The sequence below is a fragment of the Schistocerca americana genome, chromosome 3 (genome assembly GCF_021461395.2).
Source record: "Schistocerca americana isolate TAMUIC-IGC-003095 chromosome 3, iqSchAmer2.1, whole genome shotgun sequence".
Lineage (NCBI taxonomy): Eukaryota > Metazoa > Arthropoda > Insecta > Orthoptera > Acrididae > Schistocerca > Schistocerca americana.
In genome coordinates, this window is record NC_060121.1 from 880,545,643 (window position 1) to 880,573,343 (window position 27,701).

The window sequence follows — 27,701 nt, forward strand, 5'->3', positions numbered from 1 at the left end:
CTCTATATTTACTTGGCTAAGCACATGACTATGATAGTCAACATTTTATTGCATTTACTCTCTGTACATAGAATAATGATACAACGCACACAATAGAAACTAGCTGGCACGGTAGCTCAGCGTGTTCGGTCAGAGAGCTGGCTGGCCTCTGTTATAAAAAAACTGAGTGACAGGATAAACAGCGAACTTCAACGGATGTCATGCGACTTTCACTACGACCAAATACAACGAAAAAAAAAGTGGTTAGCGCGGGAATGCGATACAGGACACGGTTTCATGCACGGATGGAGGCAAAAAATTTTTTTCCTCCTCATATATGCAACGCGTTCTGAGATTGCTATTCGTGTAAGTTAAGATTTTTCTGCAATATTCGTTATTACTTACATGTAAGAGTGCACTTCCTCAGTAATGATTTCGCAATTTCTGTGTGTTGAAAAAACAAAATATGAAATTGTGGTGAGTAAAAAAACCGACAGTGACCTTTATATTTTTTCTTGTCAGGAATAATTCACCATTTTTTCCGAATATGTAGCGATTTCCGAGTCGCAGTTAGACAGGAATCTAAGAGCACAACTTAAATTACTGGGAATGTAACTAGCACCAGTCATCTTCATAATCTTGCTTGTCACAACTGTTTATCTGCGATCGATTCCTCAACAACAGTAGACAGAGATGAAAGATCTCTGCCGTAATATTTTTAGACTGCAGCACCACATACGAAACATTTTCATTCCTGAGATGCATGTTATAAACTTCGACGAACTGCAGGAGCTCTTGAAAATGCGTTTTTTCAATTTTGTTTTTAAGACCCAAATCGTTGACGTATCATATAGGGAAGTGGCCTGCTAAAGCATTTGGATCTCTAGGAGCGAGTTGTAACCACATTCTGTTTATCTTCTTATTCTTTGAAACTCTCAGAATCAATTTTTCGGGTGTTTTTATAGATGTATTAGTACAATGTGGTACTACACACTATTCCTAACTCATTTTCCGAAACGTAAAAACCAAAACACGATGTCAGTGTGAATGAGAATAAGATGACATAATGCGGCATTTACGACAATCTGCAGAATACAGTCAAATACGCTGTCGTTGTTATGCATGCATGGAAACATGCGGTCAGGGAAACTGTAAAAGTTTCTATGCATTTCAGCTGAGAATCATGGAAATGGATACACTGCGCCTGATACTGTTAATGAGGAGACAATGAAGACGGGCACGTCAGCTCGATGGGATGTGGCGTCATGCGTTATGGCACTGTAGACGCAATTTTCGGTGCTGGGAAGAATAGCGCGCCTATGTCGTCTGCTAGCCGCTTTGTGTTCGTGGCGCTGTGCGCACTGCAGTGTGCATGCGCGGATCTGCGCCGCTTGCTTTTGATTGGCTAGCGCGACGCGAACCGACTACAGCGTTTCGGTGCTCTAGGCCCGAACGGTATCGCTACCGAAATGCTACTGAATAATGCAGGAGCTCTAATTCGAGAACTAGGCCTTTCGGTGCTCTTGAGTACCGAAATGATCGGCATAATGGCGTAAAGATACAGAATAGGCACCCTGGTCGTCTGCGCACGCCCGAAGCACCTACATGCGGGGGAGAAGTCGTATTCCGCCTTCTAGCGATCATACGCGTGAATCGTGTGCAAGTGGTTCGACTAGACGATGCGCGCCGGCGGAAATGGTGCATCATGGGTAATCAAGTAAGCTCACACGTCCCGTGCAGAAAGGGCTGAATATCCTATTCTCATGCATATCAAAGTGCTTCGCACATGCGCGGACGACAAAGTGGGGAGCGCACTGTCAAACAGCGGGAAGTTCTTTCTGAATTGCTTAATGGAACGTAGTTCGTTCACCTCATAAATAGTTGACGAGTGGAACATCTGCTATAAGCATTCACCGGAATTAAACGATAAGACGCTTGTATTCGGGAGTTAATGTAAACCTGTGATCCAGATCTATGTGGAACTGATCTTAAAAATATGTTCTTGTTCACTCGCATATGCGCTCGTACATAGCCATAATGTGTTTTCTCACGAAAGAAAAAACGTGAGTTAATCTAGTAAATGAACACTGGCAACACAAAAGCAATATTTCTATTGGTTTGTCCATGAATTCCAGCTTTTATAGTGAGGTCGTTTACACATGTAAGTAACTTAGTTTCACGTATTTCACAATGTAACTAACTTAGTTTCACATAAACTGCACGAAAACAACTAAATACAGCGTCACAGTGACCGTTTAAAATACAGTGAAATATAGTAATCATTACCATTCTTGATAATCACGAAAAGTAAATTTTAGCCGTCGGAAGTTGACAACCAAAAAATTAGACATGTTGAACAGCCGACTAGACAGGCATTTACCATGTAAACGCTTTTTTTGTAGTTGGGCCGTCTGTCGCGTTGAGCGCTGCAGTAGATAACGACTTTCTTGTTCCTGTCGACGTCCCATGTGATTCGGTCTTTACAATGTAATAGGCGTGTGATTAAGGAAGCTGCGTGTGATAGTGTCCTGTACAGCAGACACATGTTCTGAAATTCTGTACGTTATGAGATGAATAAAATATATTTCACATTCACAAAGATTACTGTTGTATTAGCGTCAGTTTGTATCTTTGAACTCAGTGTAGCCAACATGTAACACAGTCTGTCAAAATATTTTGACAGTGATAGCGAGCCGTGTTGTGCTTATCATTATAAAAATGAGGGTAGATTGAGATACAGCGAATTATATGCGTTCGTTGACAGAAACGTAATGAATTTCGTTGCAGGCAACCATGAAGATCTCAGAACAATTCCGTGTGAATTGTAGATATCTCATTTCTAACAAACAAATTCGACCTAGGTAGTTCGTATTGCTTAATGCGTTTCCAACACCGAGTTTCATTTAGCAGTGAAGAGGAACCAAACAAACATAAAAATTTGGCATAGTCTGTATTGGTGTAACATGAGCAGGAAACGCATCTATGATAATGTGTATATTATAGGTTATAATTAATTCTGATTGTTGAAGAAGCAAATGAGGACGAAGACTTTCGTGTTATTCCTGAGCTGTATTGTGATCACAAGTGTTTTTTTGATAGCATTCGGAAGCCAAAGACCTTCTATTCAAACAATAGTGAGTGAAACGCACAAACAATTGAATAACTTGAAGAATTTTAAGGTAGGGATACAATTCCATTATGACAGCTTCTATCAGTAATATTATTGTCAGATGGGAACGGCGTTCTAATGAAAATTTTTCTACCGTTTTATCGCTCATTACTTCCTTTGATCTAATTGAAAAAAAAAAAACTGAACAGTGGTTATTCCTTCCATACCTTATCACAAGTAACACTGAAAAGAGAAGTATAAACCCCTCGCAATGAATGTCCTTAAATACAGTTATAATATAATACTTTATTCTCATAAACAACTGATTCCTAAATGAGCATCTCGACTCGCAGAACAAGTATTACTTTCTGCAAGAGCTACAGTGGTTATTCTCTCATTAGATTGAGTTAAAATTAGGTAGTCAGCCCTCTAGAACAGTGCAAAAAGTTGTGGCCTGTGGCAAATGAAGATAGAGATCAACAGGAGTTGACCACGAATTGCAAAGATTAACATATTTGTGTATGACATTCCGTGTGTTTGATTTTTGCCTCAGTTAAAGTATTAAGGTAACTCAAGATAGTGGTTGATAGTTAGTTATATGCTATAAGACAGATGAACTGTGGCACAAATAAATTTTACATAAATTCAGTTGGGCATTTATGATTTTAAATATATCACTGTAAACTGCACTTGAATGTCATTCATTATTATTTCTTAAAAGGTTTCTCAGTCTGGAAGGTATCGGGAGCAAATATCTTTAGCTAGAGATTGAAAGGTAATGTGTGCCTGTCATATTTTTGTTTCACTGACAGGTCTGATGAGAATTTAATTTGCCTTGGTAGTGTTGTGGTCATGTATATCTTGTTGAAGGAATCTAGATTGTCCTTAATGTGAAGGAGTCACAAAAATACATAATGGCTTTAAACAGTCATTCTTCCCAATTTTGTAAATAACAGTCTGCAGTGCTCCTGTCTCCCATACATCATTCTTACTGCCTTCTTTTGCAGTAGTAGCACATCCTTGCAGCCTGATGGCTGTTGAAGAATGGACAATATACAGTTAGCAGATATTAGTCTGTAATTACACTTATAAATCTCCTCAGGAGTCAAACTGCATATGACTGTTAGTTGCATACATTCTCATAATTTCCATAGTTATTGGGGTCTTGAAAAATAACATATAGAGTGAGAATTTTTTTAAAAAAGTACATGTTCACATACAGTTATTAATTTCGTATAGTAGTGCATTGTTTAGGCAGTCAGATTTGCTGCTCCTCTTTCAGAGAATTCATTCAAAATTTTTGTCATAGATTTGTGTCATATTTCCTTGAAATTCCACCTCTTCCATGCACTGCATTTCATCAGTATTTTTATAACTGAACATTTTAATAACCACTGCTGAAAATCTGTGTCTTGTGTGATGGAGAGTTGACTACTTGTTGTGTCTACATTTTCCTGGGTCATCTGAAGAATAGGATACAACTCATTGGCTTTGAGCAATAATGTCTTATTTTGGTCACTAATATGAATGTGTTATTAAGATACAAATATAGTGTATGCTTTTTGTCGCTTTTGCCAATTTTATCATTTGTGTATATGATTTGAATTCTACTTTTTTCTGATAGTGAGTCATTCCAACTGCTGTTCCTCTGCAATTTATTTTCATATCTTGTACTGGATTGGTCAATACAGGATACAGATTTCACATTTGTTGTTCTTTTTGCCTTCTCTAGTGCTAGTATCATATTCTTCAGCTGATACTAGTACTAGTGAAGGCGAAAAACCAACGTAGCCTACATAAAACTGCATATTTGTCAACTGAGGTACTCCATACCAGTGTTAAGTATGTCACCGTTTTGCTTTCGGTAGTGTTAGTATCCTATCCTACATTTGACCTATGAAGATCAACTGAAGACTGGATATTGGCCTTTTCTAGTGTGAAAAAGTGATATATCTAACATTACATTTGAAATGTGGTTATACATGATAATGTCCAAAGTCTGTTTTCTCTGTACTACAGTAGTTTGTTTCTGAACATTCGTCTGTGCTTTTAAATTCTTGAAGTTCATTATCCATGGTAACTTGTGACATCAGTGGTCAAAGCTGATGGGTTGTATCCCATCCTTCAGTTTTCCCATTTTCCTTATTGGAAGTGTTGTAATTGTGGATATCACTCCGGTTGCTAAAAGTTTCGTGATTCTTGACATAGTGACCGAGAATTGTCGTTGCTCCTAGATTTGTTAAGATGGGTGTGCAGTGATCTAGTTTCCTGCATGTTTTTGTCCACCTGCTTAATGTTTTGGTCCATAACACTGATTTTTCTGGTGCCATATACAGATACATCAATAAAGGAAGCAGGTATTCAATACAATTGTAGTACTCAGATTCTTGTGCTGATAACCTGAATGACATCAACATTAAGCCAGGAATTTTGCTGGGGAGGAGTAAGATTACGTAATACATCCTTAGCTGAATTTTCTGTATGTGTTGTAACTAAGTTATGGTCGATGCTGAGATGACTCCTTGACAAAATATGCCCAATTCCTTCCCCATCAGAGATAATGTGGTGTTAAATTATAACAGAAAAGGACAGCAACAGTAATAACAATGAACAGTTTTCATTTTAAAGCAACTGACCCAATGTTGCACTTGGTCTACATATGTTTAAAGTGATGTTTCTTTTCGGTGTGTTGTGGGAGTTAAGTGGAAGACTTCTATTAACTGAAAGGATTTTTAGTTGTGTTGTTCACAGGCAAAATAAAATATACAAGACACTTATCCAACAAACTCTTCATTCCGTGGAAGCGGTAATGCCTTGGTAGGTCGCTGGAGGGAGTTGGCACCAAATGTGCACACACAAGTCATCTATTTCCCATAACACTTGGGGAGGAGGACAATGAGTTCTGATTCCGCATTCAATCTCATCCCAGATGTGTTTGATCGGGTTCAGATGTGGTGAGTTCAGGCCAGCGCATCAATTGGAACTCACCACTGTGCTCCTTGGACCATTCCATCACACTCCTGGCCGTGTGACATTCTGTATTATTGGGTCGACAGAAGCGTCCGATCCCACGCGTCGGCTTTGACCCGTGACGTGAGGGTGTTGTCGCATGTGGTGTCATGACGGCGCGGAGTTTGGTTTGTGAATGTGGCGTGTTTGTAGATGTCGTTGTGTTGTGGTTTGTTGTGCTCTCAGGTGGTATGTTCAGGGTTTTCGTTTGTGTGGTGTAATGGGTTCAGTTTGCTTTTGCTCATTATCCAGAATTGTTTGAGTGTCAGCTGTGTTTGTAGTGGAGTTCGTTTCAGTGAGTTAACGATTTTGTGTGAAGGTTAATTTAGTGTTGTTCGCTGTACATCGTGTGGTAATTTTAGTAACATTAATCGGTTGTTGTTTTTGTTCAGGAATGGATATGACGGATAAAATTAACAGTGCGCTGGTCAAGTGAAGTGTCCGATTCCAGATGATATTGTGTTTAGTGGTATTTGGGGAGTTTTGTGATGTCGGCTTTTTTCGTCATTTTGTGTGGTTTTCTATGGGGGTGGGTGTCTAAATTTGTTTATATTTAGTTTGCCCCAGCCAAAAACACCCCTTTTCCCGCACTTGTCCCGTTAGTGTCATTAGGCTTTTTGTGGAAAGTGTGTGTATTTGTTTTTCGATGTCTTTTCGTCCTCTTAATGTGTATGTACCGACTTTATATGCGCCATATTGGAATCGTGGTTTATGGTCGTTTCCGCCATATTTGTGACGTCATGGGTCAAAGCAGACGGGCCGGATCGGACGCTTCTGTATTTCCGTATTATCATGTTGAAAAATGCCACTGTCATCAGGAAACTTGATTGTCATGAACAGATGTATGTGTACGACACCCCTTGGCTGTTACAGTGCATTGCACAAGCTCCACTGGACCCATGGATACCAACATGAATGTTCCCCAGAGCTTAATGGCATCCCTGCTAACTCGTCTCTGTCCTACAGTATAGAGGTCGAGGAGCTGTTTCCCTGGAAGACGATAGATTCGTGCCCCCGTATTGGTATGATGAAGAAGGTATCAGGATTTATCAGAGCATGCAGTGTTCTGCCACTGCACCAACACCCAGTGCAGAGAGTCACGTTCATTTCAGACGTAGTTGCTGATGTGCTGTTAACATAGGAAAAATGCATACATGGGTCATTGGCTGTGGAGGCCTGTTGTTGGGAGTGTTTGGTGCATAGTGTGCTCACACGCACTTGTACTTTGCCCAGCATTAAATTCTGCTGTTAATTCCACCACAGTTCACCATCTGTCCTGTTCTACTAGTCTGTACAGCCTACAGTGCCTGAGATCTGTAATGAGGGTTGGCTGTTCAATCCCACGACATCTGGATGTGGTTTCACCACATGGTGAAGACACTCAGCATAGCACTCCTCGAATACCTGAAAAGTCGTGCAGTTTCCGAAATGCACATGCCGAGCCTCCGGCACATCACAATTTGCTCTCACTCAAACTCAGATTGTGCGTCTTCTCCATTCTACATAGGGACAACACACTCACTGATACTACATCTACCATGCGTGTGTCGTGGCTAGCAATCATTCCTCACCAGGTGACGCTGCTGTCCCCTGGATGGGTTTACTGTGATAGTTGGTCGGTGTTCATAATGTTCTGGCAGATCAGTATATATGTGTATGCTTGAAAGTAATTTCTATCCATACATATTTAAAATTGCAAATAACAGACTTCATGCATTTAAATATTCTATTGTGAAGTATAAGCAGTGGTACTGTAAAGGTGACCTGAAAGATTATCTAAACGTTTTGGTCACAGTATTTGCGTTTACGTTTCCAGGAAGTTTGTTATAAAATTTAACTCTTATGTGAAAAAGTACTGTTTTGACTCAGGGATGTTTTGATTTGGATCATGTGTAAGTTTTTGTTTTATCTTATAATGTGGTCATGAATATCTTGCAATCTGCTGTCATTGCCTATTGGTTTCCTTAGATGTTCAAGGGGGAATACCAGAGATCTTGACAGAATTACACTTGATCCTCTATGTTTATATCTAAGCATGATTCTGGTGGCCTTATTTGCAGTTGCTTTAGAGTTTCTCTAAAATGTCACCCCATATTTAAGATGAGACTGAAACTAGGCATGATATGTACTCTCTACTGTTTTCTCATTACAGCTGGATTTTAGTGAGCAAAAGAGGTGGCAGGTATTGCTCAATTTTGTGCTAAGATGTACACCATGCTTATTCCATTTTATATCACATTACAGCCGTGATCTGAAGAATTTGGTTTCTTTACTGTTACCAAATGGTTCATCATTAATATAAATAGGATGTATATACCCTTGTGAAATTTTAGTGCAATAGTTTATTATTATTTATTAAAAGTTGACTGTTCTGTGCCTATTTGCTAAGTTGTTTTACGATGGTTAACTTATATAGCTCAACCCTAGACCAAGATATCAATAACCCCCACCATCCCTCCCATAACTACAAAAGCTTGTATTCCAATCTCCAGTCAAACCATACAGCTTAACCTCAGACAAGGATACCAACAACATAAGCCACTAGGGTATGGCACCTCCTCATTCAGTGTGCCCTCTACAGCAATATTTCACTTCCACTCCAAAACACACATCATGGCTTGATGATGTCACACAATGCATCACAAGTACGTCAGAGGTCAAAGGGAACGGGTGGTATCCTACAACCAAGTATATCCTCAACATGTCATCCCACATTGTGACATGCAGGTACTTAGTCGTGAACTTTGTTGTCATATCATAGCTAAAAAGTACAAAATACAGCGGTCGTGTGTTTGTTTTTATTTATATTTTTAGCTATTTATTTATTTTTTATGTTGTTTTGTGCTTTCACTTATGAAAAAGTCTACTCCCCAGACAAGCACCTTCGGAACACAGTTTACATTTGATACCGACACCTGGACGTGCATGCTCGCCACTCTCTGGTGGGTTCGTGCGTGACTACCATGGAGCGCCAGCCTTTGCAGCCTCTTTTCCCTTCCGTGCTACGTGTCTGTCCTGTTGCCATTCTTTTTTCTCCTCCATTGGGGAACATGTCTGGGATGTATTTGGAAATGCTTTTTACATATTCAGAAGCTGATATCAGAAAAGTCTCTCCACTGTTTTTCATTCCTTTTTTTTTTTTTCTTTCTTTGTTCCCCGTTCCTATCCTTCCTCTGTTTCGGTGTTCGAGGTTCCTCTTTTTCTTCTTCCTCCCTGTGCACTCCTGAAGGCCAGTTCATGCGCCTGACGTGTAACAGGTGCCTGGGAAACGTGTAATTCCCAGCCCTGGGTAGGGTTTGCATGTACCGCTTGGTACGGACCAGGCCCAGGGAGGGGTGATTGCCTGAGCTGCTACCTTTCCAAATTGCCACTTGGTCCTTCTGTCAGGTGTTCGGGAGATGGGACCTGAGGCGTGAACAATTACCTAAGATGGGTGTGCCCGCTTCAGAGGGGGGTCTCCAGGTGGAAGGAGCACGCCATTGGAGACACGCAATCATGGGGATTTTCTTGCAATGAGCCAATCATCTTCTTCACAATCAATGTCTAGCAGATGTAAATGGAATGAGGCTAATGATTCAAAGACGCTCCCAGTTACACCACAGTACCACAGTTCCTCGTGGTTTCATGTGCTGAAGATGGTCAGTCCTTTGCTACAGTAAATCCGTTTCTTATTCAGAAAGGTGTTGATGCAATTGCTGGCCCTGTGAAATCCAGCTGTTGTTTACAAAATGGCTTTTTGCGTTTGGAGACTATTTCCAATTCTCAATCACGACAACTACTTTCAGCTTCGCTCCTCCATGGGTATCCTGTTCGTGTTGAGGCCCATCGCTCACCGAATTCTTCCTGTGGTGTTACTTACACTAGGCTGCTTGATGGTCTGACCAAGGCAGAAATCTGAACATAACCTCTCTGCTCAGGGTATCATTGCTGTCCATCAGAAAGATAAAGGCATCCTTAGTGCCTACATGCACACTTTTTCTCACCTTTGATAGAGTGGTGCTTCCATCAAAGATCAAAGCATAGTATGAAATTATCACAGTCCGACCGTACATTCCAAACCCAATACGCTGCTACCAGTGTCATCATAGAACTGCACTCGAATGTTCTGTCAACACCTGGCCAAATGTGTAACCTGTGTTAGGGATGCTCACAGGGACAATTGTTTACCTCCTTCTCCCTGTTGCATCAACTGCAATGGCGTCCATGCCGCCTCCTCCCAAGATTGTCCCGTGTATCTTGATGAGCAGGCTGCCCAGGAGATCCAGGTGAAGGAAAAACTGCCTTACCCGGTTGCTCACAAGTTGTTGGCAGTCAGAAACCATGCGTTCTACCATATGGCACTTACAGTACTGTTCTCGCTACATCTCGCTCTGTGAAGGACGTGGCCACACAGACTTGCAACCTCAAATTAAGCACTGCGGTTGTGAAATTACCCAGCATCATGGTACCATCCCCGTCTTCTCCTCCTGCTGTGCAACAAGCCACCAGACTTTTGCCTCACGGGTCAAAGTTACCTGGTACACAACTGTCAGGCCGGAAAGGACAGAAGAAATACTCCCGCGAACAACCATTTGTCTGCCATGCCATGCGTGGCAACCCATCCTATGCCTCCTTCTTTGATGACTCCTTTGATCGCCAGTATGGGGCACGTCCCTCTTCTCTGTTACCTCCTGGACTTCTCTTTCGGCTCTTACTGTGGCTGCCTAACTTCATGTTACCTGCAACTTTCCTGGTGGGTGTAAACCCTTCACTACCTCACCATCTTGGCCTTATTCGCTTTCTAAGGACTCTCCAGCCTCACTCTGGCACCTTCAGTTTCATGATCTTCGCATAGAACTTCATGTAATCTGCTCAGACTCTCTCAGCACCTTCCAAAGCCTCTGTGTGCTGTACATCGTCCATCCCTTAGTGTAACAGGTCTGGGAAAGCTGCCATTTGCTCACTCCTATGTAGCCACCGTGATGTTTATGTGGGTTCCTGGTCAAGTTGGTCTAACAGGAAGTGAGGCCACGTATGCTGCTGTACCTCAGCTTGCTAGTTCTTGTATGCCCTCTGATGATCTCTGTGTTGCCGTCTGTCATCAGGTTCTGTTGATTGGGATTGACGTGTAGTTTTTTTGTGCCAAAAACAAAAAAAAAAGTTTTTCTGCCCTGGACTGTGCAGAGCAACAGAGGGAGAACGCCAGTGCCTCTGTATATCATATGGAGCAGGATCCTCCAGGCTCTGCATCCTGTAGCAATAAGTTTTGAAGGCTTGCACTTGGCAGCTGCCAAAGTTTCACCTCTTCATATTTCCCTCCTCTGCTTTCCTCATTATGAGTCTCCCCCAGTGGAATATTCGCGACCTTCAATCCAACAATCTCCCTGCCCGAGGACGACGTTCCATCTCATGGGGGAGTCATGCTGCTCATCTGGGATGACATGCGTAGTAAACCTATCTCCCTGACTACCCAGCTTCAAGCTGTTGCAGTCTGCGTTTTCCTTACTCACTTGACCTTGTCCTTTGTACCATTTATGTCCCTCTGTCATTTGGTGTCACCAGGGCAGACTTCCTCCAGTTTATTAGGCAACTTCTCCCTCTGCTTCTCAGTGACTCTGATGTGCACGATCCACTTCGGGGCTTGCCCAGAACCTGTCAGAGAGGTGCCCTCTTGGCTGACCTTCTCAGTCACCTTAACCTCATCTGCCTTAACACAGGAGCACCCACGTTACTTTCAGACTCTACTTAGACATATTCCCATTTGGACCTCTCCTTCTGGTCTGCCTGGCTTGCCTATCATCTCGAGTGGTCCATCCTGTTTGACATATACTCGAGCGACCATTTCGTGTGTGCTACCTGATTGCTGACTCTTACCCCAAGTACATGCCACCCAAATGGCAGCTTTCTAAAGACAACTGGAGGCTTTACTCCTCCCTAGCGACCGTTGACAAACATTTCCCCAGTTGCAATGACCAGGTAATATCTTACAAACATTATCCTTACCACCGCAAAGCGTTCCATTCCTCACACTTCTTTGCCGTGCCGTGTCCTGGTCTTTTAGTGGCCTGAGGCATGCTGCAACGTAATTTGCGCACTGAGATGTGCTGTCCGCATTTCTAACCGTCATTCTACAATGGCCAACAGCATTCTTTATAAGCAGTTGCATGCGCAGTGTCATCATGTTCTTCAGGATAGCAAGAAAGCTAGCTGGATTTCCTTTACTAGTTCTTTTAACAGTTCCACTTCGTCTTCTGTCATGTGAACCAACCTCTGACGGCTGTCTTGGACCAAGGCCAGCTCCCAGTTTCCAGGCTGACAGTAGCAGATGATGTCATAGGGGAGCCTACTGCTATCTCCAACACCTTGGGCCACTATTTTGTGCAGATCTTGAGCTCCACCCACTATCACTCTGCCTTCCTCCATTGGAAACAAATGGAGGACACTCAGGCGGTACCCTTTTCTTCTCAGAATCACTTGGGAGCTAGGTCATTCTCTTACTTCAGCCCAATCCTCCGCCCCAGGGCCAGATGATGATCACATTCAGATATAGCAGAACCTTTGTCTTGCAGGCAAACACTTTTTCCTTCATACGTACGAGGGCTATCCACAAAGTACATTACGTTTTGGAATTAAAAATAAATAAAGTATTGGAAATTTTTTAAATTATATACAGATGAAAGCCACACTTAAATACTACTTTTCTACATAGTTGTCATTTAAATTAAGGCACTTATCGTAGCGATGGACGAGCTTGGAAATTCCTTCGTCGTAAAATTCGGCCGCCTGCGCCTTCAACCACGTGGTTACCTCTTTTGGGACAGAAAAGGTGTGATTTTTGTGGATTTCCTGGAAAGAGGCACTGCAATAAATTCTCAAAGGTATTGCCAAACTCTGCACAACCTCAGAAGAGCAATACAAAACAAGCGCAGAGGAAAGTTGGGCTCAAAGATCTTGCTGATTCACGACAACGCCCGGGCCCACACGGCAAATGCCACTCGTCAAGTTATCGAATCTTTTAATTGGGAGTTGTTTCCTCATCCGCTGTACAGTCCCGACCTGGCACCGAGCGACTTCCACTTATTCCCAGCAATGAAGAAGTGGTTGGCTATGCAGCGTTTTGATGACGACCCACAGCTTCAAGAAGAAGTAACCACGTGGTTGAAGGTGCAGTCGGCCGAATTTTACGACGAAGGAATTTCCAAGCTCGTCCATAGCTACGATAAGTGCCTTAATTTAAATGGCAACTATGTAGAAAAGTAATATTTAAGTGTGGCTTTCATCTGTATATAATAAAAAAAAATTCCGATACTTTATTTATTTTTAATTCCAAAACATAATGTACTTTGTGGATAGCCCTCGTACAATCGCTGTGGGCAGAGGGTACATTTCCCAGACACTGGTGTGAAGCTGCTGTCATACCCATACCTAAGCCCAGCAAGGACAAGCTCCTTCCTTCTAGTTATCACCCCATTTCTCTCACCAGATGTGTTTGCAAGGTGAGGGAACATATGATTCATGCCCAGCTGGTATGGTGGCTTGAGTTTTGCAAATTACTAACAGTTGCACAGTGTGGATTTCAAGTGTGCTGTTCTGTGGTGCTTTGTCAATCCATGTCATGAATGGTTTTCTGTGGAAATCCCAGACAGTGGCTGTGTTTTTTGATTTGGAGAAAGCCTGCAACACCTGCTGGAGGACTGGTATCCTCTGTACACATGAGGCTTCTGTGGCTGCATGCCCTGTTTTCTTCAGCAACTCTTAAAAGACCAAGTTTTCAAGATATGTATGGGTTCTGCCTTGTCGGACACCTTTATCCAGGAAAATGTTGTGTGTCTCCGTTCCGTCCTGTGCTTTGTTCTCTTTGCTGTCACCATTAACCCTGTTATGGCCTGTCTCCCGCTGGACATCTGTGGCTCCCTTTTCGTTGATGAGTTTGCCATCTATTGCAGGTCTCTATGGACTTGTCTCCTTTGAGCAGCATTTTTAGCGATGTCTCAATCATCTTTGCTCATCCACTGACAAAACCATTCGTATGACTTTCTGGCAGCGCAATTAGTTTCTCCCACCGTCTTTACATCTTGGGCCTATTACTCTTCCATTCATTGAAACTACAAAATTCCTGGAGCTCATGCTCAATAGGAAATAGGTCTTGGCCCTCATATGTGTCTTACCCGGCCTAATCGTCCATCCCGTAGTGCAATGGGTACAGGAAAGCTGTCACCTGCTCACTCTTGATGGAGCCACTATGATGATTATGTAGATTCCTGGTCAGTCGGTCTGACAGAAAGCGAGGCCGCTAATGCTGCTTGTACCCCAGCTAGCTAGTTCTTACATTCCATCTGATGATCTCTGTGTTGCCGTCTGTCAGCACGTGGTGTCAGTTTGACATCACCATTGGTCCTCCCTTCATGGGAACAAGCTCCAGGGAATTAAGCCTCCCCCATCAGCTTGGATGACCTCCTCTCGTTACGAGGATATCATTTTAGCTAGGTTGCATATTGGGCACTGTCTTTTTAGCCGTCGCCATTTGTTAAGTGATACTCCTCCACCGCTGTGTGCGCTCTGCCCTCAACCTCTTAACGGTTCACCATTTCCTGATGCAATGCCCTTTTTTTAACCACTTACATTCTCGTTTGAGTTATCAGCCATTTTAGCGAATGACGTGCGGGCTGTCGACTCGTATTACTTTTTATCCTTCATAGCAATATGGCGAAGGACATTTAATCTTTAGTTTCATCTCTCTGTCATATTGTATGGACCTTTCTCCAAGTCCCTGTTTTTATCTGTCATTTCCTTCTTTATTGAGGTTAATGTGTAGTTGTTTTTAACTCCTTTTTTTTTTTCTCTTAGTGTTAAACGGTTCTGACATGGGTGCGTATGACCCTTGTTGCTTTTGCACCCTAAAACAAAAACTCACTCGCCCCAGACAAGCACCTACAGAAGAGACTTTCTGACACTACACTTTATATTTGATACTGACATGTTTCTCTTTCTTAGAAACATTTCTTTTTTTTTTTTTTTTTTTTTTTTTTTTTTTTTTTTTTTTTTTTTGCTGTTGCCAGTTTGGATTTTATGTGCTCTATAATTTCTCCACCATCAATTACATATTTTTGTTTGACCCTTGATAGAGCTGATGGGGATACTGATCAAATTGAAATAGTGAGTGCTTGAAAGATAGGTGCAAACCATCTCATGAAAGCTTTCTTCGTAAGTTTAAGAATCAGCTTTACATGATGAATTAACAAATATTCTACAATCCCCTATATCTCTTTTCTGTAGGGATTGCAATGATGATTAGTGTTTTAGGGCACACAGGGATTGCAAAGACAAGATTAGACTGATTACAGTGCACACAGAGGCACTTAAACAGTCATTTCTCCCACACATTGTATATGAATGGAACGTAAAAATGGAAAAAAGCTGTACTTACTGGTACAATGGAAATGCTTGTCCATTTTGCACTTTGTGTCAGTTGCAATTTTAGGCCTCTGTATTACCATATGCCTGCTAGATTTGTTGCACTTGGTGATTCCTTCCTTGGTCCATAAAATTCCATATCTCCTGTGTTGCCCAAGGATTTGTTACCAGTAAGTTCAATCAAATGCTTCGTGAACACAAATGGGAATCCCCCTCGGGAAGATGACATTCTTTTCGCAACACACTGTTGAGGAAATTTAGAGAACTGTCATTTACAATTGACTGCAGAACAATTCTGCTGCCATCAACGTACATTTCCGGTAAGAATCATGAAGAGAAGATAGAGAAATTAAGGCTTGTATGGACACATATAGATAGCCATTTTTCTCTTGTTCCATTTACAAGTGGAACAGGAAAGGAGATGATTACTAGCGGTATGAGGTCCCCTCTGCCGTGGCTTTTGGAATATGTACATAAATGTAGATTTCTACTGGACTTTTAACTTCTTGCCTATTTGATCCTCTGATGCCTTCACTGTCTCATTTCTGAAAGCACTCAGTTTGTCTTCTATTTTATTCCTTTCACATGTTCCTGTCAGTGGTTGCCTGATGCTCTCATCGAAACTCTCAGCAACCCTTGGTTCTTTCGGTTTATCCTTAATTTAATACCTTTCTGCAGTTAAGCTTTACTTTGCCAGTCATAACCAATAAATTATGGTTGGAGTTCACATGTGTCAGTGGAAATGTTTCACAGTTTAAAATACAGTTTCAAAATCTCTCTCTCTTTAATATAATCTATTTGATACCTTGCAGAATCTCCAGATCTCTTCCATACATACATCCTTCATATAATTCTTAAACTAAGTGTTATGAATGATTACATTATGTTCTCTGCAAAATTCTGCCACATGTTTCCCCTTTCATTCCTCTTGTCCAGTCTGTTTTGTCCCTTCTCTTCCTTTTTTTACTATTGAATTCAAATCTCCCATCATAGTTAAAATTTCACCTCCTTAACTATCTGAGTAATTTCTATAGTTCAATTACACATTCTCTCAATGTCTTTCCCCTGCAAAGTTAGTTGGCATATAAACTTGTACTGCTAACGTGATGGGTGTTAGCTTTGTATTTCTCTTGGCAGTGACAATGCATTCCCTTGTTCATTGTAGCTTACCTGCATTCCTGTTTTTTAATTCACTGTTGGACCTATTCTTTCATTACAGTTACGGTATTTGATTTTTTGATGATAACCTGTTACTCACCTGACCAGAAGCCCTGTTCTTCCTGCCACACACTAATTCCTGTTGTATCTAACTTCAATATGTCCATGTCCCTTCCTGTATTCTCTAGCCTACCTACTAGATTATGGGATTGTAACATTCTACATTATGACCTGTCTAATGCCAGTTTTGTTTTTCCTGATGACAACCTCCTCCTGAGTAATCCCTGCATGAAGGTGTGAATGGGAAACTTGCTTACCTTCAGAATATTTTACCCAATAGGATGCTATCATTATTAAGCCACACAGTTGAGGTTCATGTCCTTGGGAAGCTTAATGGCTGTAGCTTCCCCTTGCTTAGTTATTTGCAGTAACAAAAGAGTATGGCAATGGTTTCTGATGTCAGAAGGGCAGATCAGTCAATTATCCAGACTGTTGCCCTTGTAACTACCTTAAAGGCTTCTGATCCACAACAGGAGCCAAATGGTTGTTTGACCTCTCTAAAGATACCCCTCAGACATTGTTGCACCTACTGAATGGCTATCTGTATTGTTGAGGCACGCAAGCAGTCTCGCTGTGGCAGGGTTGGCGTTCTGGTAGACGAGGGAATGGAAGAAGGTTTATTGGATCAAACAGTAAAATGCTGAAACCCTAGCTAGAAGGTTCCACATCTGAGTACAAAACCACATATTTAACCTAAATATAATGCAACTGCATAAAAACTGCAGTTCTCTCTGTAAGCAACAGTCAAGTTATATTCTGTGTCCCTGTCAAAAGTTTGCAAGTGCTCCTGTTGTTTACGATACAGTAAACTCATCATTGCAAAATAATGTTTATTTTAAACAATTAAGTGTGAGGTTCTCCACATGAGTGCTAAAAAGAATCTGTTAAAATTTGGTTACATGATAAATCACACCCATTGTTGTTGCAACTGAATGCTTTGTGATTACAATTATGAACAACTTAAATTGGAGCAATTGCATAGAAAATGTTTTCGAGAAAGTTAGACAAAATATGTGTTCTGTTGGCAGAACACTTAGAAGATGCAAAAAAATCTATTAAAGAAATTGCCTGCCCTTCACTAATTGTCCATTCTCTTCTGGAGTATTGCTACACAGTGTGTGATCTTTACCAGATAGGACTGACAGAGGACATTGAAATGGATATGATACACAAGTCGGGGAGGTAATCATGAAAACAAAGGCACTTTTCATTGCGATGAGCTCTTTTAATGAAGTTTTGTTCACAAACTTTCTCCTACAAATGCGAAATTACTTCTACTTTTATCTTCATACAAAAAATGACCTTCATATTAAAATAAGAGAAATCAGAGCTTGCACTGTCTTGATTTTTGCCACATGCTATTCAAGAGTGGAACATAGAGAAATAGTCTGAAAGTGGTTCCTGACCCCTCTGCTGCCATGTACTTAAGTGTGATCTGCATGGTAGTCAGGTGGGTGTAGATTTATTCTGTCTCTAATGGTTTGGTAATGCTGCAGTTACGGTCCTCCTCCTACCTGTACTTTCACTTTGTGCTCTCTTTTCCTGCTTTCACACCAATTACTGTATCCACTCCCAAAATGTCCATATGTTGATTTCCTATTCAGCCCACGTTAGAGTTAGAGTTCTACTTGTATACAATTGTTGTTAATTATTTCTCTCACTGAGTACATTAGCTACCTTTTATTTGTGATCTTTCCAATAACTTGCTGTTTAAAATATATTTGCCTTCATTGCTTGAAATCTCTTATTTGCATGCATTGAGATTATTGTAACTATTTGCTGCCAGTAATTGAACCTGTATGCATCTTTTAAACTAGGTGACACTCTTAATGCTTATTTCATACACGTTTTCCACATTCTTTTGCATTACTCGCTCCTACATGATTAAACAATACTGTCTTATATCTATCAGTTTCTGTGTGTCACTCTCACATTCTTCTTTGAGAAATTGCCCCGCCCCCCCCTCCCAAGACTTTAAGAAATAACCTTAGTAACCTTAGTTTTGCAATTTGTACACAACTCTGTGTGTGTGTGTGTGTGTGTGTGTGTGTGTGTGTGTGTGTGTGTGTCATTTATCTTGGCCACCCTAAATAACTGTTTGTCCAGATGCAAATTACAAAATGTTTCAAGCAAATGTTCTTTAGCCATCAGGGGGCATCAATCAGCATGATTGCCTTCATTGTAGCTTTGTTTTTTACAAAGATATGAACAGTGGTATGACATTTTTAAATGGCACCCTGTCTTCCTCTCCTAAAGATCTACTCAAAAATGTATCACAGTGTACCATTCACTGAAACACAATGTTATTAATTACACAACACAACATTAACATTGACGCTCCCAGCACTTAGTGCAGTGCAGGTACTCGGGGTAGTGGAACACATCTACGTGCTGACACTGACAGAGGACAAATGTAAACATAAGTAGAATGCACACCCGTCATTCCGTCAACCATCGTCAGTTGAAGAGTTGTGTGAGTAGAATGTACACCAACGTAGAGAAGGTAGAAATGCTACTTATCTATGGGGAATGTAAGTTAGCAGAACAGTAATTGCAATATTGTTTTCTTATGTACAGGTAAATTTAGTATAGTAGTTTAGTCCTTTTAAATACTGTTGTGTAGAGTAGGCATACTCTAAAGTCTGTCCTTTCTACAAACTGCATCAACATAACGTTTCTTTTATTATTGTTGTTGGAGGTAGGCGAAATGCTAATCAGGCAGCGGAACTGTACAGAGGGCAATATCCTGACAAGAACCCACCTTCCCGACGAATGTTTTCTCGTCCTGTTGCGATGCTTCAGGAAACGGGAAGTTCAACCCATGACAATGAAATCGTCGTAGCACTCGCACATACGAAGCTGCCAAAGTTACGGTTCTTGCTTCCGTTGCTATGAATTGACATGTGAGCACACGACAGCTTGAACACGAGATTGGCATTCCTAAAACCAGTGTACATCGTATTCTTACACTTCACCTATTCCATCCTTACCATGTACACCTACATCAAGAATTGCATGGGAATGATTTCTAGAATGGTGTACAGTTCTCTCAGTGGGCACAGCAGCAAATCCTCGCCAACCCGAACTTCTTCTCCAATGTTCTATTTACCAATGAATGTTCCTTCTCAAACAAATGACAGATAAATACAAGGAACATGCATTATTGCTCCAGCGAAAACCGACGATGGCTTAGACAGGTGGAATATAAGCGTCAGTGGAAAGTTAACGTCTGGTGTGGGATGCTTGGTACTAGAATTATTGGCCCTTAATTCATTAAAACGGCACTGTGTATGCCAACTTCCTTAGACGAATTCTTCCTCCTCTTCTGGATGAAGTGCCACTAGGAACCAGAATGCTTATGTGGTATCAACACGATGGATGTCCAGCACATAATGCCTTGCGTGCACGTCATGTTCTGAACCGAAAGTATCCTGCCAGATGGATTGATCGAGGGGGAACAGTTACTTGACCTGCTAGGTCTTCTGATTTAAATCCTCTGGATTTTTTCTTTGGGGGTGCATTAAAGACGTTGTCTATCGCGATACTCCAACAACTCCAGAGGACACGCAGGAACATATCGTGCTTGCTTGTAATTCTCTTCAGCAGGCAACACTGGAAGAAGTAAATAATTATTTCATTCAATGAGTGCACCAGTGTATCAGTGTCCTGGGTCACCACTTGTGAGCACCTTTGACGTTTTACTCCTGGACAATGGTACAGGAGAGTCAAAGTCAATTTTGTGTTACGTTTTTACTCGGTTTTAATTTGTTTTCTGACAACTCCTGCAAGTGGACGAGTTTTTGATCACGGGCTCAAAGTCAGTGTTGTGTTATGTAATTAATAACATTGTGTTTCAATGAATGGTACACTGTGATACATTTTTGAATAGTCTTTAGGAGAGGAAATGAATTACCGAATAAAAAATAGAGGGTGCCATTTAAAAAAGTCATACCACTGTTCATATCTTTGTAAAAAACAAAGCTATAACGAAGGCAATCATGCTGATTGATGTCCTCCTGGCGGCTAAAGAACATTTGCTTGAAACATTTTGTAATTTGCATCTGGACAAACAATTATTTAGGGTGGTCAAGATAAATGGGACACACTGTATATCCGATCCACAGAAAAATCTTCCTTTTCTGCCTCAAAACTGTTTTTGTGTACTGTGTAGCTGTACATTTTAATCAAGAATGCTCTTTTTCTTCAAGGAAAACCTTGAAAATGCAGAGTCTATGCGACTTGTTGCTGATGAAAAGTATTTGAATCTTTTGGGATTTACTGAAAGTCCACGTCTATACCCATCAGAAATATGGAAAAACACATCGTTACCAATTGTCGTAACATATGTAAGTTTGTCCAGAAATACTTTTTTTTACTTTGTGCTATTATCTGCGGAATGGTACCTTGCTGTATTAACATGTGGGTGCATTTATTAAATTTTGCCTTCCAGGTTTTAGGAGGACAGGAACAGCAAGGCATAGGTTTCATTCGTAATATAGCACACTTTTTGCCCAACCACACTATACTTGTGTACAATTTGGGTCTTGGATCTTATGGTTTGCAAACGGTAATGTAATAAATTGATTGTGTTTAAATTCTGGTGTCTATCACTGCTGCCACTACTGTACCTCAGTATTGTCAATATTTTGTTATTGTGCCAATTTTTACTTATTAACAGATCCAAGGACACTGCAATAGCAGCCGCTGTACAGTCATTACTTTTGACTACAGTGCATATCCATCTCATGTGGAAGAAGAAAGGCTTTGTGCATTCAGACCATTAATAATTCAGGTAAATTACTGCATTAATAGAATCTTAGTTGTAATGCAACTGTTTCTGATAAGAACAGTGTTTATGTACAGTATTTTATAAACTAAGCAATGAGGTGAATTCATTAAGTCGGATGATTTTGGTTTCCCTAACTTGTTCCCACGACTGCGAGGAGGGTTCTTTTTTAATGTTGTGTCTAATTTCCTGCCCCTTTTTCTGTACCTATCTGAGATTGTGTTCCCTCACTAATGACCACAACAACAATATGTTGTTGAATCTTAAACTTTCTTATTATTTTATAATCTGAATGGCCACAGTGTAATTTAACTTTTATTTTTGGGAAATTACTAAGTTTAATATTATCACTACAGTGCGCAGTTTTGTTATTGATAGTGGTGAGGTGGAAGGAGGAACAAGACTTTTGGTCAGGTGACTACAGGGTTATAAACACAAAATCAAATAGGGGTAATGCAGGAGTAGGTTTAATAACGAATAGGAAAATAGGAATGCGGGTAAGCTACTACAAACAGCATAGTGAACGCATTATTGTGGCCAAGATAGATATGAAGCCCATGCCTACTACAGTAGTACAAGTTTATATGCCAACTAGCTCTGCAGATGACGAAGAAATTGAAGAAATGCATGATGAAATAAAAGAAATCATTCAGATTGTGAAGGGAGACGAAAATTTAATAGTCATGGGTGACTGGAATTCGGCAGTAGGAAAAGGGGGGGTAAGAAATGAAAGAGGAAGCCACCTGGTAGAATTTTGCACAGAACACAACTTAATCATAGCTAACACTTGGTTCAAGAATCATGAAAGAAGGTTGTGTAAATGGAAGAAGCCTGGAGATACTGCCAGGTTTCAGATAGATTATATAATGGTAAGACAGAGATTTAAGAACCAGGTTTTAAATTGTAAGACATTTCCAGGGGCAGATGTGGATTCTGACCACAATCTATTGGTTATGACCTGTAGATTAAAACTGAAGAAACTTCAAAAAGGTGGGAATTTAAGGAGATGGGACCTGGATAAACTGAAAGAACCAGAGGTTGTACAGAGTTTCAGGGAGAGCATAAGGGAACAATTGACAGGAATGGGGGAAAGAAATACAGTAGAAGAAGAATGGGTAGCTTTGAGGGATGAAGTAGTGAAGGCAGCAGAGGATCAAGTAGGTAAAAAAGACGAGGGCTAGTAGAAATCCTTGGGTGACAGAAGAAATACTGAATTTAATTGATGAAAGGAGAAAATATAAAAATGCAGTAAATGAAGCAGGCAAAAAGGAATACAAATGTCTCAAAAATGAGATCGACAGGAAGTGCAGAATGGCTAAGCAGGCATGGCTAGAGGACAAATGTAAGGATGTAGAGGCTTATCTCACTAAGAGTAAGATAGATACAGCCTACAGGAAAATTAAAGAGACCTTTGGAGAAAAGAGAGCCACTTGTATGAATATCAAAAGATCAGATGGAATCCCAGTTCTAAGCAAAGAAGGGAAAGCAGAAGGGTGGAAGGAGTATATAGAGGGTCTATACAAGGGCGATGTACTTGAGGACAATATTATGGAAATGGAAGAGGATGTAGATGAAGATGAAATTGGAGATATAATACTGCATGAAGAATGCGACAGAGCACTGAAAGACCTGAGTTGAAACAAGGCCCCGGGAGTAGACAACATTCCATTAGAACTATTGACAGCCTTGGGAGAGCCAGTCCTGACGAAACTCTACCATCTGGTGAGCAAGATGTATGAGACGGGCGAAATACCCTCAGACTTCAAGAAGAATATAATAGTTCCAATCCCAAAGAAAGCAGGTGTTGACAAATGTGAAAATTACCGAACTGTCAGTTTAATAAGTCCCGGCTGTAAACTACTAACGCGGATTCTTTACAGACGAATGGAAAAACTAGTAGAAACTGACCTCAGGGAAGATCAGTTTGGATTCCGTAGAAATGTTGGAACTCGTGAGGCAATACTGACCCTACGACTTGTCTTAGAAGCTAGATTAAGAAAAGGCAAACCTACGTTTCTAGCATTTGTAGACTTGGAGAAAGCTTTTGACAATGTTGACTGGAATACGCTCTTTCAAATTCTGAAGGTGGCAGGGGTAAAATACAGGGAGCGAAACGATATTTACAATTTGTACAGATACCAGATGGCAATTATAAGAGTCGAAGGACATGAAAGGGAAGCAGTGGTTGGGAAGGGAGTGAGACAGGGTTGTAGTCTCTCCCCGATGTTATTCAATCTGTATATTGAGCAAGCAGTGAAGGAAACAAAAGAAAAATTTGGATTAGGTATTAAAATCCATGGAGAAGAAATAAAAACTTTGAGGTTCGCCGATGACATTGTAATTCTGTCAGAGACAGCAAAGGACTTGGAAGAGCGGTTGAATGGAATGGATAGTGTCTTGAAAGGAGGGTATAAGATGAACATCAACAAAAGCAAAACGAGGATAATGGAATGTAATCGAATTAAGTTGGGTGATTCTGAGGGAATTAGATTAGGAAATGAGACACTTAAAGTAGTAAAGGAATTTTGCTAATTGGGGAGCAAAATAACTAATGATGGTCAAAGTAGAGAGGATATAAAATGTAGACTGGCAATGGCAAGGAAAGCGTTTCTGAAGAAGAGAAATTTGTTAACATTGAGTATAGATTTAAGTGTCAGGAAGTCATTTCTGAAAGTATTTGTATGGAGTGTAGCCATGTATGGAAGTGAAACATGGACGATAAATAGTTTGGACAAGAAGAGAATAGAAGCTTTTGAAATGTGGTGCTACAGAAGAATGCTGAAGATTAGATGGGTAGATCTCATAACTAATGAGGAAGTATTGAATAGGATTGGGGAGAAGAGGAGTTTGTGGCACAACTTGACTAGAAGAAGGGATTGGTTGGTAGGACATGTGTCGAGGCATCAAGTGATCACCAATTTAGTATTGGAGGGCAGTGTGGAGGGTAAAAATCATAGAGGGATACCAAGAGATGAATACACTAAGCAAATTCAGAAGGATGTAGGTTGCAGTAGGTACTGGGAGATGAAGAAGCTTGCACAGGATAGAGTAGCATGGAGAGCTGCATCAAACCAGTCTCAGGACTGAAGACAACAACAACAACAACAACAACAACAGTGGTGAGGTACAGTGAGTGTGTGTTAGGTAACAGTGCAAACTGGCCATACTTTCCAAATTAAATACAAGCATCTCCATGTTATGTGACCAGTTTTATCAGACAGGACTGCGCACATTGAGATGCCACTCCAAACCTCCCCCCAGGATGTTTGAAATAAGGCCCAGCAGCTGAGAAGATGGTACAGAATTGTGTGGGTGACATCCTGGTGCAAGCCTTTCAATTTCGAGGCTTCGTCTGCTTGCATGCCAGGTTTCTGAAGTGTAACTGTTTTACTAAAGGTGGAATGTGCTGAGAAGTCAAGTGAGGTGTTCGTTGCAGGGTTTTGTGATGCAATGTATTTGAAAGTTGATGTATGAGATGAAGGCATTTTAAAGATGATGTTGGATTTTATTGGAGACCACAAGCTCGACAACTGCAGTATTAGTATTGTTAACAAGAAAATTGGCAGCATTGGTCATAATAAGTTTGAAATAATTTATTACAGCACATTGATTTCAGTCGCTGTGTGACAATCTTCAGTGCTAAAAATGTAAAGACATAAAATGAGACATGAAGACCATTTAATGAACATGGGCATAAGGTCACATTGAGCACAATATATTCTGATGTGGGGTTCATACCAAATATTAAGTCTTGTTAGATTAAACAAATAAAAGCACATATCACAATTTCACCAAGGCGTCAGTACAGAATAGCAGCTAATGAACAAATTTTGAACTGAGTTTGCAGCTTAAAATCATGTGCAGGAAAGCTTGGTACATGACACATGCACTACAATATCCTCTTTATTTAATTAACACATTACATATGATGTGATTTATTAAAGTCTCATATTGCTGTATATTTTATATTATTTTTATTCTCATTTCTCGGGTTACAAAGTGTCTGTTTTAATTTTTAATTGGTTTTTACTGTTCTCTTGTATAAAATCTTGGTCCCCACTTTTTTAAAAAAATATATTCGGTGTAATGTGTTGTTTGAATAAAGAGTGTACTTCGGTACCTGCATCATGTATCGAGCTTTGCTGCATGTGATTGTAAGTTGCAACCTCTGTTTAAAAAATTTGTTTGTTAGCTGCTATGTTCTTCTGTATAGATGCTAAGTTGAAGTTGTAATATGTGCTTTTGTTGGAGGAGTCTTCGGGACTTAAATATTTTGTATGTACTCATCAGAACTGTATTGTACTTGATATGCTTATGCTGTGTTTTATTATATGGTCTTCATGTCTGATGTTATGTCTTATACTTCTTTAGCACTGAAGATGGTCGTACAAGGACTGAAATTGATGTGCTGTGTAATAAATAATTCCAAACATGTTATGACCAATGCTGCCAGTTGTCTTGTTTACAACAAAAGTAGATGTTGTTTGCACTTTCTTTTGGTGAATTTTGACTGTTGACTGTTTGAAAGTAGTTGAATGTGTTGTAATTCCAAAATATGGAGGTTGTTGTGTGTTTTTGATATGTAATTGCTGTGAATCCTATTATGAAATATAATGAGGTATTGACCCAATGTGTTAGATGCCATAAATTTGGAAAAAAATCTGCGGCAGATTTAGTTGGTGCTGTCGAGAAAGCACGTTATGGAGATCGATTTGCAGGTGTAAGTGGTTTGAAAAATTAAGGCTTACTATCTGCAGTATTGTTTGTTGACCTGAAATTACTGCTTATCATTCTTCTGTATAGTTGTTTGCACTTGTGTATCACAGAGCTGAATGTAACTATATAGGTTAATTGGAGATGATCAAATTTTTTTCAAAATTTCTCATTATTTTATAATTTTACATTTATTGATTTTGTGTTGTTTATGGGTCTCATGGAGATTAAAATTAATGAGAGGTTAATTTTTTTTTTTTTTACTTGGGTGGCCAACATGAGCTTCAAAAACTCTGACCTTGTGAGAGTACCCTGTTAGTTATGTATTGTTTTTAGATTATTTTTAATATTTGTATTATTAGGAAATTATTATCGTTGTGTATTTATCATTGTTGTGTATTTATCATTGTTGTGTATTTATCATTGTTGTGTATTTATTATTGTTGTGTGTATGATGTCATAGTCGACAAATTGGATTTTTATGAGTTGCTTGTGTCACCATTTTAATGACAACATAGATCAGAGCTATTCCCGGTACTGAAAATTTCTGTATTTCTGTAGAGTTTTGTGTGGTGTTATGTTAATTTTTTATATTGCTGTTGTTGATGATGTTGGTGGTGGTAATAGAAGGAAGAGGCTTAAATCCAATGGTGATGCAGAGCTCAGCGAATTATGATGGTGGGACCACCTAGTGTAATCAGTCAGATGTACACTTGACAGTGCGAAAAATGACCATGGTTGAAATTTGAATTATCTGCCGTGTTACATAGGAGCCAATCATGTTATGGGGTGCACAGATCTGCTCATAAAAATAAAGAACACTTGGAATTGAGTCATTCTGTGGAACAATGACTTAACTGGAATATATTGAGATCAAGATACACAGCATTAGATGTTTTTAATATAATGTAATTGAATAGATAAAAACTCTACTCACCAAGCAGTGGCAGGAGAACACACACATAAAAAGAGGTTTTATGTATGCTAGCATTCAGAGACAGTGGCTCCACCTTCTGGCAGAAGGTAACAGGAAAATGTGTTGCTAAAGTAATAAAAACTGGACTGTAGAGCAAATGGAAGGAGGTCATTTGGTCAGATGAATCTCTCTTCACACTGTTTCCAATTTCTCAAAGTGTCAAACGTAACAAGGGTCCAGTGATGATTTGGGCAGCCTTATCATGGTATTCCATGTGTGCCCTGGTTGCTCTGCTATATCACCTTACTGCTGAGGATTATGTGACCATTTTGGCTGATTGGGTCCAACCCATGATACAGTGTTTGTGTCCAGGGTCCCCTGTCACATAGATTGCACTATCCAGGACTGGTTTTGTGAGCACGAGGATGAATTGTTGCATCTGCCCAGGTCCCCACATTCACCTGATCTCAGTATTATTAAGGTTTTGTGCTGAACTTTGAAGAGAAGTGTGCACAATCGATATCCACTTCCATCATCATTGCCAGAACTTGTCACTATATTCCTGGAAGAATGATATA

General features: G+C 40.3%; 1 protein-coding gene across 1 annotated transcript in view; it reads left to right on the forward strand.

Moving 5' to 3' along the window:
• Positions 1 to 2,503: 2,503 nt before the first annotated feature.
• The window catches only part of LOC124605509, a 67,756-nt gene continuing 42,558 nt past the window's right edge, over positions 2,504 to 27,701 (forward strand). The window contains exons 1-4 of the mRNA XM_047137246.1: positions 2,504 to 3,158; positions 20,917 to 21,054; positions 21,159 to 21,275; positions 21,387 to 21,500. Coding sequence (XP_046993202.1) covers positions 3,015 to 3,158; positions 20,917 to 21,054; positions 21,159 to 21,275; positions 21,387 to 21,500 — 513 coding nt within the window. The 5' untranslated portion in view covers positions 2,504 to 3,014. The remainder of the gene's footprint in view (positions 3,159 to 20,916; positions 21,055 to 21,158; positions 21,276 to 21,386; positions 21,501 to 27,701) is intronic.